We start from the raw sequence: 12,285 nt of genomic DNA, 5'->3' as shown, positions 1-12,285 counted from the left end.
TATAATAATAAAGTTACTGTTGAACGTAACATACAATTCATAGACAAACTAATGTCTAGGATTGAAGGGGAGAATAATCATAACAGTGATACATCAAACAATGATAAAACTCTTCCTAATAACAATAATAAAGATAAAAAACCTGTTATACAACACTCTACACAAGAGCAAAGACTGGTTAAACAAACTATAGGTTTAAATTACAAAGACAATATAAACCTAATTATGTATCTAACAGAATTTAACAAATTCCTTAACAAAATCTATAGCAATCCATTAACATATTACAATACTATAACACACATAGACAAAGAACAGTGGATCAAAGCTATGAAGGATGAAATACAGTCACTTTAACAACAAAACACATAGATATATGCTATCCCCCCTACAAATACAAATATAATTGGAACAAAATTTGTCTATAAAATCAAAAGACTAGCTAACAGCCAAATAGACAAATACAAAGCACAATTTATAGTGTAAGGATACACTCAAAAGAATAGAATAGACTTCTATTCTGACAACTTATTTGCCCTAGTAACAAAACTATTAACAGTACAATTATTGTTATCTTGGGTAGCATCTAAGAACTACAAAATACATCAGATAAATGTAAAATCCACATATCTTTACAGAGAACTAAATGAGGACAAACTCATTTATGTGAAACTACTGTCAGGCAGGCTACTTACAGATATTAAACCTGGACAAGCATTATACTTAAATAAAGCATTATACAGATTGAAACAAGTAGGTAGATGATAGTATAAAAAGATTACTGAACTACTGCTTAAGATCAGATTAGAACAAGCTAATTACAATCACACTGTATTTTATAAGAAACGAAATAATAAAACAATTCTTGTAACATTTATGCACATTAACAATATTACAATTATTAGTGAAACTATTACTATAATAACAGCATTTAAACATACATTAAGACAACACGTTACATTCACTAACAGTAACAAAATACATTAGTTACTTAGTATTGAAATAAGCTAAGATGGACCTCAACAAACAATTAGCTTACAGTAAAAGCATTATATTGAAAGTATAATCAAGCATTACTACTTTGAAAACAAAAAGACACTACAAACACTTATTACTCCTAGAATAGATCTATCTAACAATACAAACAATATGTATGATACAAACGAAAGTAATAGTAAAACAATACTATACATGAATATGGTAGGATCATTAAGATATGTTACAGATTGTACACAGCCAGACATATCTTATATTACTGGGCAATTAGCATACTACTTACAAAAGCCCTAAATGCATCACTACAAAGTAATGAAACATTGCTTTACATATTTAAAATATACAACAAATTGCTGGCTTCAACTTGGAAGCACAAATGCCTTAAAACTACAAGGCTATTGTGATGCAGACAGACAAATGACAGAAGGACATAAAGTAATAAACAGCTACATCTTTCAATTAGCTAAATCAACCATATCCTAGTCAAGCAAACAGCAAAACCTGGTACCACTATCTGTTTACAAAGTAGAGTTGTAAGCACTAGCATATGCTACTCAAGAAGCTATTTGGCTCAAACAATTTGCCAAAGAAGTACTACAGACTGAATCAGCACCTATTACAATTTATTGTGATAATCAAGGTACAATAAAGACTGTAAAGTCTGACAAAATAATGTACAACACTTGTACTAAACACCTTGATTTACAAAAAGACTTTGTACAATGTTATATTCAAAATGATTACATCAATGTATGCTATGTCCAATCACAGAACCAATTAGCAGACATTCTTACAAAAGCTCTCCACATCCTACAGATCAAGTATCTAAACAAACTATTAGGCATACAGTCCTAGTTCTTAATTAATGCTTGAAGGGGAGTATTAGATTGCACTCTGGATTAGGAAATCCCCAATTGCCTTATGTAGAGTTACTGTGCTTGGAATGTCTCAGACTATTGGACTTCACTATGTAGTATATAAGGCAGACACTCACTTGATGTCTCAATAAGAGAGAGTATTTGGGGCACTCCTGCTACACTTGTTAAAATATACAATCATTAGAACTGTATTATAAGTAAAATATAATTACTATTTGGATTGTAATACTTATGAAATTATATAATTAGATTACTTTTGCTATTATTAATTACATTTGTTGCAACTTTTTCGTGATGTGGTAGCTTATGTAGAATTTATTGTATTGTATTATTATAATCTGGCCTGAGACTGAGCCTCTTACAGACAAGGAGAGGTCTGGTTTAAGTAGAGTTCATATAATATAGTAAACCTGTTATTATTAATTAAGCACTATGTTTGGCAGACACATGCTGTAATACTTGTTAGGTTAGAAAGCATTCTCTAGTGTTTGTAAGACTTAAGTTTCATGCTTGTTGACAGATTATACTTAATGACAGTAATACTTAATGACAGGTATCTTAAATATTCTAAGTACTGTGTATTTTATTTTATTTTAACTTTCTAAGAAAAAATTGACTTCCAACAAAACAAATTAGAATTTTTGAAGATATGAAAATTTCAGGACAGAGTACAAAAATGTGGACGTGTTTGTACAAGAATGGAAGAGCCGAGACACTCTTGTCTCATTGACTCTCTCTCAATTCAGCATCATCAAAACTTCATCCGACGACAGACCAAAATTTCCTCATCAGTCCTCGTCCGTCCCTGCCTAGTTAACCCTTGCTCTCCCACGTTCAAGTTTTAATGCCTGACATACCTGACGGCGATCTGCCTGCAAGGACTCACAAATCCCGCAGACTGTGTTCAAACCTCTGCTTCAGGACGTACTCCGATGCGAAGCTCGCTGGCCTTTTAATCGAGAATAACTTCCCTGTCACCTTGTTCGAGAAAGTCTTTAATGCTGTTGTTGATCCGGACTTCAAATCTGAAGACATTACGTTTAAAGATATATGGGATATATTTGAGTATGTGTCTGCAAGGAGGAGTAAGGATGGGATGGAGAGGGATACCGCTGTAGCTCCGCTTGAAGATGATCACAATGATGAATATTCGAAGCAGAGGGAGATGAGAATGGCAGGGGGAGTTCCGCGAGACATATTAAACTTGGTAGTCGATCAACTAGTAGACGGTAGACTGCCGCTAGGTATAGCAGCAATGGACCCCAGACCAACCAACGCTTTCACCTCCAACAGTCCAGACCTCCAAAACATGTCCCTCGTCCACCGTTCCTGGACATCCGCCGCACAAAGAGGTCTCCGCCGTCGTGCAGTCATACCATCTCAACACATAGCCGACTTCCTCCTAAGCTCTCTCTGCGGCCCATGGATAACAGAAATGATCATCTACTGGCCCTTCAATAAATCAAATAACGGAGACATCGTCGGTACTATGAAAGATAATATCTGGGCTTTAGAGTCCTTACTCGAGCGGACACCTAACATCCGGTCTTTAGTATTCACTACTTCACTCGTCTGGAATACTGAAAATACTGGAAATGTTGGACATTTGTCATCTGATTCTCGGTGTATCGACACGTGTCTAGAGATAATTACAGACCTCTTACCCAACCTCGAGAACTTATGGCTCAAACATCATCGACCACTAACAATAGAAATTCCAAACGAACGATCATTTAACAATTGTTGTGAACTGCGTAGTTTATACCACTACCTCCCGAAACTGTCCTCTCTGAAATACCTTTCGATTCGTTGGTGGTCCAGCGACGACTTCGACGATCCCTATTCCGATTCCGATTCCGACCGCCAACTCATTTGGGACGAGCATCCTCCACCTGGATTAAAGACCGTCGACTTGTACCTCTCTGGAGACCCACGAAAGGACGATCTTACCTGGCTTCTCGAGAAGCGTGGCTCCTTCTCCCTCGACTCCCTATCCCTATACTTAGAACGCTACTCCCTAGGTGTTCCTTCATCCTCAAGACTTCAAGGAGCCTTACGAGATTGTCTTCCCGAGATAAAGAAGCTGAAATTAGTCATTTATCGATCACCCATTCTAGACTACAGGGTGGCAGACACAGGGATATCCGGATCCGTTCCTGGACAATTTTATTCTCGCCTTTTAGAATTGGCGAGTAACTTGAAGAACTTGGAGTTGTTTTTCTTCTTTGGAGAGTCGGACTTGAGGAATAGGATTATATACGGACCGTTCGATTTACCGCCTTCTTTAGAGAACCTTGCAATTCATCTCGAAGACGACCGCAACCACCCGTCTACTCCATCCACTTCCACTTCTGCTCCAGCTTCGTCAGATCTCCAAGATCTCCAAGTTTGGTTCTCAATGGCAATCGAGAAGTACATCCTTGACCACCTCCCTTTCCTCCCTCATTTACGGAAAATCCTCGTTACACGATCCCCGGCTCTCGATCTGTATACTTTGGAGGGTTGGGACTTGGATGCTCTAATCCCTCGCATGGACGACATGGGTCAAACTGCTATTCAAAGAGGTATTCAAAGAGGAGAGGTTAAAGCTATCCTTTCTGAACCCCTCCGCACGATTCTTGAACAGCGCGATGTCGATTTCGTCTTTATCGACAACGCGTTTCCGAGAGGGTGGGATATCCCGCGTAGGGTATGACATACCCTGTCTCAGATTCTCAGCGTCCGTCGGAACCTTGATGTTTGATGACAGACCGGAGATCGGATTCATCATACATTTACATTCTCTCCGTGATTGTCTGCTATGTATGAGATGCGCTGGGATTGCTGTTATACAAGCAAGTTTCGTCCAGTTCCGTATTAATATTACGTACCTGACTGGTGATGAAGGATTCAAGCGAGTCGTGTCTCAAGTTTCGTACACTTGCAGACTGAATTCTGCGTCACACTCACTTGAGTCACTTCACTCACACGCTCGAATGAATGGACTTCCAAATAGCCAACGAGTTAACAGACAGCTATGTTATTTATATCTATACAAGGCTCTTATGATCCCTAAGAAACTTGCTTTCTCATCCTCACATTATTGTAACTATTTTGCTTCTCTTATTATTAATATCAGTATTTTCTATGTACTGCTGCACTTTATACTTTCTATTTATTGGATCGGAATTTTTGATCTGAGATATTTTCTAGTGCTTTACTAGTGTATGGATTTGATTCTTACTGTATTCTTTCTTGAATTCTTAGTATAGAATGGTACAGACACATGGGTTGGATTCGTCTTTCTGTAATTTTTTGTTTGTTTTTGTTTGTTTGTTTTCGAAAAGGGAAGTTTTCGCACAGAGCCAAAATAAAAAGGGGATCTTCGGAGTAACAATTCAGACCATCATCGACTCAAACCGATAGACCAAAATTTCCCCATCAGTTCTCTCCCGGCCCAGCCCAGCTGTTCTTAGTTCATCACTTTCCTCCTGGTACAACTGGTATAATGGCCGACGTACCCGACAGCGTACCTGCATGGAGTCACAAATCCTGCAGACTGTGTACAGACCTCCGCTTCAAGACGTACTCCGATGCGAAGCTCGCTGGCCTCTTTCTCGAGAACTACTTCCCTATCTCCTTTTTCAAGGAAGTCTTTGATGTCATTGTTGATCCGGACTTCAACTCTGACGATGTTACGTTTGACAGTATATGGGATATGTTCTCGTACATCTCTACTTGTCGACAGAAGGATGTTCTGGAGCGAGACGCCGCTGTAGCTCTGCTCCAGCGTGATGGGTCCAGTCTGAATATAATGGTGCCAAGGGGAATTCCACGAGATATACTGGGCTTGGTAGTTGATCAAGTAGTAGATGATAGACTGCCATTAGGTATAGCGGCCATGATTTCTCGTCAGACAATTCACTCGATTCCAATGGCTCCGATCTTCGGAACATGACCCTCGTCCACAGGTTGTGGGCATCAGCAGCACAAAGAGGACTATGCAGTCGAACTGTCATTCCAAACCAGTATATCAATGACTTCCTCCTAAGTCCTCTCTGTGGACCATGGATCACAGAAATGATCATTTACTGGACATTTAATGATGGGGATATTGGCGCTACGGAATGCGATATCCGGGAATTAGAATCGCTTCTCAAACGAACACCCTCCCTAGTATTCAACACATCGCTTGTCTGGAGCAACGGACACCCTCCCCCATCGTGCCATATTGATACGTGTCTCGGGATCATCACAGACCTCTTCTCCAACCTCGAGAACTTATGGCTCAAACATCATCGACCACTAACAGGTCCAAACGAACGATTATTTAACACTTGTGGTGAACTGCGTGGTTTATACCACTACCTCCCGAAACTATCTTCCTTGAAGTATCTTTCGGTTCGTTAGTGGTCCAGCGACGCGCTCTCGTTCACTACAAACAAAGATTCCGATTTCGATCTCGAACTCAATTGGGACGAGCATCCACCACCTCAGTTAAAGACAATTGATTTATTTCTCTCCGGATTCGAAGACCTCTGTAAGGATGACCTAACATGGCTTCTCAAATCCCGCAACTCCTTCTCCCTAGACTCCCTATCCATATACTTAGAATGTAACTCTCTGAACTTCCTATCGCCCTCAAACTCTTCAAGTCTTCATGCAGTAATGCGAGATTGTCTTCCCGGAATTGAAAAGAGTCTTAAATTGGTGATTCATCAATCACCAATCCATAACTTAGGAGCAGGCTGCGGTCCATCTACATCCGTTCCTGGACAATTCTATTCTAACGTCTTGAAATCGGCAAGTAACTTGGAGAATTTGGAGATGTTCTTCTCCCAATCGAACTTGTGCAGTGTATGCGGACCCTTCAACCTCCCTCCTTCCTTAGAAATACTCACGATACATCTCGAAGACAACTATGACCATCCCTCTACTCCAACATCCATTCCAGCTTCGCCAAATTCAGATCTGCAAGATCTCCAAGTCTGGTTTTCCTCAGTAGGAATTGAGAAGTTCATCCTCGAACGCCTACCGACCCTCCCCCATCTTTGCAAGGTGGTCATCACACGCTCTCCGCCTCTCGATCAGAATATCTTGGAAGGTTGGGACTTGGATGCTCTGACCGATCAGCCTTATTATATGGATCAAATTACTATTCAAAGAGGTATTCAGAGAGGACAGGATATTATTTCGGAATTGCTACGCACAATTTGCCGAGAGCGCAATATTGATTTCGTATTTGTTGATAATGCGTTTCCGAAGACGTTGGATATACCTCGGGGAGAACGGCATGCATATTCTCCGCCGAACAGGTCTTCGGAGGTTTGATACTTGATAACAGACGGCGGTCGGATTCATCATACATCCACATTCTCTGTGATTGACCGCATATGAGATGCGATGGGATTGCTGGTATGCAAGTCAGACCCCTCCAGTTCTGTATTACTATTATGTAGTACCTGACTGATGATGAAGGATTCAAGCAAGTCATGTCTCAAGTTTCATATACCTGCAGACTGAGTTCTCCGTCGCACTCACTTCACTCACTCGGATGAAAAGACTTCCAAGTAACCAACGAGTTAACGGACAGTTACTATTCAATATTCATATCCCTACGAGAACCTATGTTTCAGAATCTCCACAAACCCACCATCTTATCTTCCCACCTTCATAATTTCACTCTAGTGCTGCGAAACACGCACACGACCGATCGGTACCTAACTGTTTACCTCTTCTTTTATTATTTACCAGTATTTGTATGTACCAAGCTTTTGCTCCGAGATATTTTTAGCGTAGTACCATTGTCCATATTCTTATTGTTACGTTACGTGTATTCTTAGTACAGCACGGCACAGACACGCGGACTGGATTTTAACTCCGGACTCTACGTTCCAGGTTCCGAGCTCCATCTCCATTTCTACATGTTCTCAAATGTTTTTATTGAGGAATGATCAATAATTATTAATCACGGAGACCATTTAGGAATCACTCTTTTATCGCATGGGCGTGGAATGGACTGACATCCTCAATTTCTCCTAATCGTGCCTTGGCTTATCGAACATCATTGCCACTGAGTGCACGAAATAACAGATACGTACTATTACTTGTAATTCGCATTTTGGGAACAATTTTGTGCAGTGTATGTATGTAAACCTCTTTGGTGTCTCCAAAGGTTTTCCCTCTTAAACGACTCCAAAACCGGATCCTGTTTCATGAGAATACATGAGTGAATACTATTTGTCGTGAGAGGCCAAGCAAGTTTATAATCCTTTTTGTTTATTTGCCTTTTTTGGTAGTTGTCTCAGTTTGTTTAAGAAGGGAAATGAATTAGACACTCAGTCTGAGGAGCAATAGAATTAGCAGACCAATCCAAGACTGAGACCGGGAATTTGGGTGGTTGTGAACTCTCTGGAATTATCTCGGCTGAGACAAATTCATGGACAGATTTGATCCTACATAGTACACTATACCATACCATACCATACCACTGGCGTATATAAATATTTGTATATTACATTTCAACGATTTTGCAAGAAGTTGTGTTTCAAGTTCGTCTCGCACTCGGACCAATGCTCGGGCGTATAATATTCATAGCTTTCCATTATTATTATTGTCAATTAAGTATATGAGAAGAAAATGAAAATCTGGCCACAGTCTTTGTATGGAGCGTGTGTCAAGTGCTTTATCCTCCACCTCTGCTTCTTCCATATTAGAAGAAACGGCGCTTTGGAATTATGTATGGAGCCGGCCAGAGTCTCGGAAGCCTAAGTATAAAACAGTGAGACTTCGCTCTTTGTCGACTCACCAAAGTCTCCAGACCCAGTAAACACCAAACATTCCGAACCCCATCAAGTATATCCTCCATATTTTACTCTACAAACGCATTCAGTAATGGACACATTCACCACCATCTCCATCATTAGCACCACTTCCTCCGAGAGCAGTACAAGCATCCCAGTATCAAACGAAACGAGTAACTCAAGTAGAACATACTGTTTTATAGCCAACCAGCCTGAGGCAGAGGCTCCTATGGATGAGGAGAGGTCTAATTCAAGTGGGACATATTGTGTAATTGTCTAAAGACAAATTTCATAGAGCTTTGAGCTTTAGGATTACCCCAATTATTGTCAGTGATTTATTCATGTTAAGAAAAAGGACATATTGAGCTGATTGGATGATTGACTAGACTCAGATCCACTTATGATGTACACAGGTCCTGGTTTAAATCATGACTTTTGACAAAGAATTCAATCTTCTCTGTATACATTTTTGGACTTTTTGTGTTTCTGTTTGCTTGAATGTATTTTGATAAACTAAGGTTTATACATTTCAACATGGTTTGCTTTGTATACATGTATACATGTAGTGAATTTATTATACACTATAAGATTTTTGAGTTTACTCCTCTTTCTGAGCAGTAAGAGATAACAAAACAATCATTCTAATTCATAATAGTTTTGTACAAGGAATGTATGCTTACACTACAAGCTACATCTGAGCACTTTAAGGTCACTCATTTTGTATTCTGTAACAAAGAAACTAACAGAAATAGTCATTATAGAAAATACTTGTATAATTAAAAGATTAGCAAGTTTCTACTAGTATAAGTCATACTCTGAGTTCTGACAGCTTCTCAGAATACAAGAGATCAGGTAGTAGCAAGCTCTTATAGTTATACATAATTTCAGCACACATACAAAATTCAAACACATTTAGTAAATAATAAGCTGAACTATAATAAACATCTAAATTTAGTCACTATAATCATTGTAAAGATTCCTACTATAGTAACTGTATATTCCTGACTTATAATACTTGTCAGAGTTTTTAGTAACCCTTTATTTACAAGGTTGAGTGTTTGCTTCTATTTATTTCTGTACATTTACAAAAGGTACTTACAAAGTTATTTTCATTTTTACTACAGATGAATCTAAAAGTCTTTAGCCCTCCTGTATTTAGAAAGTAATTAGTACAAAAGTCTGACTCAACTAATTACACAATATTTACTTAGCTTTACTTGATAATATACTCTTTTAAATTAACAAGACTATAGTATTGTCTATTTTTAACAAGTGTAGCAGGAGTGCCCCCAAACTCTCTCTTATTAAGACATTAAGCAAGTGTCTACCTTATATACTACATAGTGAAGTCTGATAGTCTAGAACATTCTAAGTGTAGTAATGCTACATAAGGTAATTAGGGATTTCCTAATCTAGAGCACAATCTAATACTCCCCTTCAAGCATTAATTAAGAACTAAGACTATATGCCTAATAGTTTGATTAGATGCTTGATCTGTAGGACGTGGAGAGCTTTTGTAAGAATGTCTGCTAATTGGTTCTGTGATTGGACATAGCATACATTGATGTAATCATTTTGAATATAACATTGTACAAAGTCTTTTTGTAAATCAAGGTGTTTAGTGTGAGTGTTGTACATTATTTTGTCAGACTTTACAGTCTTTATTACACCTTAGTTATTGCAATAAATTGTAATGGGTGCTGATTCAGTCTGTAGTACCTCTTCAGCAAATCGTTTGAGCCAAATGGCTTCTTGAGTAGCATATGCTAGTGCTTACAACTCAGCTTTGTAAACAGATAGTAGTACCAGGTTTTGCTGTTTGCTTGACCAGGATATGGTCGATTTAGCTAATTGAAAGACATAGCTGTTTATTACTTTATGTCCTTCCATCATTTGTCTGTCTGTATCACAATAGTCTTGTAGTTTTAAGGCATTTGTGCTTCCAAGTTGAAGCCAGTAATTTGTTGTATATTTTAAATACACAAAGTAATGTTTCACTACTTTGTAGTGATACATTTAGGGCTTTTGTAGGTAGCATGCTAATTGCCTAGTAATATAAGATATGTCTGGCTGTGTGCAATCTGCAACATATCTTAACAATCCTACCATATTCATGTATAGTGTTGTTTTATTATTACTTTCATTTGTATTGTATGTATCATTTGTATTGTTGGATAGATCTATTCTAGGAGTAATAAGTGTTTGTAGTGCCTTTTTGTTTTCAAAGTGGTAATGCTTGATTATACTTTCAATATAATGCTTTTACTGTAAGCTAATCATTTGTTAAGGTCTATCTTAGCTTATTTCAATGCCAAGTAACTAATGTATTTTGTTACTGTCAGTGAATGTAATGTATTGTCTTAATGCATGTTTAAATGCTGTTATTATAGTAATAGTTTTGCTAATAATCATAATATTGTTAATGTATATAAATGTTATAAGAATTGTTTTGTTATTTTGTTTCTTATAAAATACAGTATGATTGTAATTAGCTCATTCTAATCCAATCTTAAGCAGTAGTTTGGTAATCTTCTTGTACCATTGTCTACCTGCTTGTTTCAATCTGTATAATACTTTATTTAAACATAATGCTTGTCCAGGTTTGATATCTGTAAGTAGCTTGCCTGGCAGTGGTTTCACATAAATGAGTTTGTCCTCATTTAGTTCTCTGTAAAGATATGTGGATTTTACATTTATCTGATGTATTTTGTAGTTCTTAGATGCTACCCAAGATAACAATAATTGTACTGTTAATAGTTTTGTTACTAGGGCAAATAAGTTGTAGAATAGAAGTCTATTCTATTCTTTTGAGTGTATCCTTACACTATAAATTGTGCTTTGTATTTGTCTATTTGGCCATTAGCTAGTCTTTTGATTTTGTAGACAAATTTTGTTCCAATTATATTTGTATTTGTAGGGGGGATAGTATATATCCACACATTTCATTGTTGAAGTGACTGTATTTCATCCTTCATAGCTTTAATCTACTGTTCTTTGTCTATGCATGTTATAGTATTGTAATACATTAATGGATTACTATAGATTTTGTTAAGGAATTCATTAAATTCTGTTAGATACATAACTAGGTTTATATTATCTTTGTAATTTAAACCTATAATTTGTTTAACCAGTCTTTGCTCTTGTGTAGAGTGTTGTATAATATGTTCTTTGTCTTTATTATTGTTATTAGGAAGAGTTTTATTATTGTTTGATGTATTATCATTATGATTATTCTCCCCTTCAATCCTAGACATTAGCTTGTCTATGAATTGTACATTGTGTTCAACAGTAATTTTATTATTATAGTACACTAAGTAACCTTTACTGTCAGTATCTGTAAGATATACTCACTTTACTAGTCCTAATCCTTAGGAATAGTAACAGAATAGAGTATAGAGGGTAAGACTTGTAGACTTGTAGTGTGAGAGGGTAGAGGAGTCCTACTTTAGTCAAGCTACAAGTGTAGCCTAGTAGACTGGTAGTAGAGTACTTCCAAGTACTAGGTAACTTAAGTTGATAAAACTATCTTTTGAGGGCCAAACTGGCCTCCTTATATACCTTTTGCTAGAGTAATGTTACTCTAGTGACTTTAGTAACTCTCTTCACTGTTGTTCTCATAAAGTAGAGCT

The 12,285-nt window shown here is 37.6% G+C and overlaps 3 protein-coding genes across 3 annotated transcripts; all 3 read left to right on the top strand.

Annotated features, from left to right (window-relative positions):
* Window positions 1–2,718: 2,718 nt before the first annotated feature.
* Window positions 2,719–4,569, top strand: FOMMEDRAFT_154378 (uncharacterized protein; the record flags this gene model as incomplete). Its single annotated transcript, XM_007264891.1, has 1 exon — window positions 2,719–4,569. One exon carries the CDS (start codon window positions 2,719–2,721, stop codon window positions 4,567–4,569), a length of 1,851 nt encoding a protein of 616 aa, XP_007264953.1.
* Window positions 4,570–5,361: 792 nt separating this feature from the next.
* Window positions 5,362–7,184, top strand: FOMMEDRAFT_27368 (uncharacterized protein; the record flags this gene model as incomplete). Its single annotated transcript, XM_007264890.1, has 2 exons — window positions 5,362–5,706; window positions 6,264–7,184. 2 exons carry the CDS (start codon window positions 5,362–5,364, stop codon window positions 7,182–7,184), a joined length of 1,266 nt encoding a protein of 421 aa, XP_007264952.1.
* A 1,563-nt stretch (window positions 7,185–8,747) lies between these two features.
* On the top strand, window positions 8,748–8,936 carry FOMMEDRAFT_187194 (pheromone-like peptide; the record flags this gene model as incomplete). Its single annotated transcript, XM_007264889.1, has 1 exon — window positions 8,748–8,936. The coding sequence occupies one exon, from the start codon at window positions 8,748–8,750 to the stop codon at window positions 8,934–8,936; it is 189 nt and encodes a 62-aa protein (XP_007264951.1).
* Window positions 8,937–12,285: the final 3,349 nt, after the last annotated feature.

The sequence above is a fragment of the Fomitiporia mediterranea genome (genome assembly GCF_000271605.1).
Source record: "Fomitiporia mediterranea MF3/22 unplaced genomic scaffold FOMMEscaffold_4, whole genome shotgun sequence".
Lineage (NCBI taxonomy): Eukaryota > Fungi > Basidiomycota > Agaricomycetes > Hymenochaetales > Hymenochaetaceae > Fomitiporia > Fomitiporia mediterranea.
The sequence above is the reverse complement of the archived record's forward strand: the minus strand, read 5'-3'. Positions and strand labels throughout refer to the sequence as shown.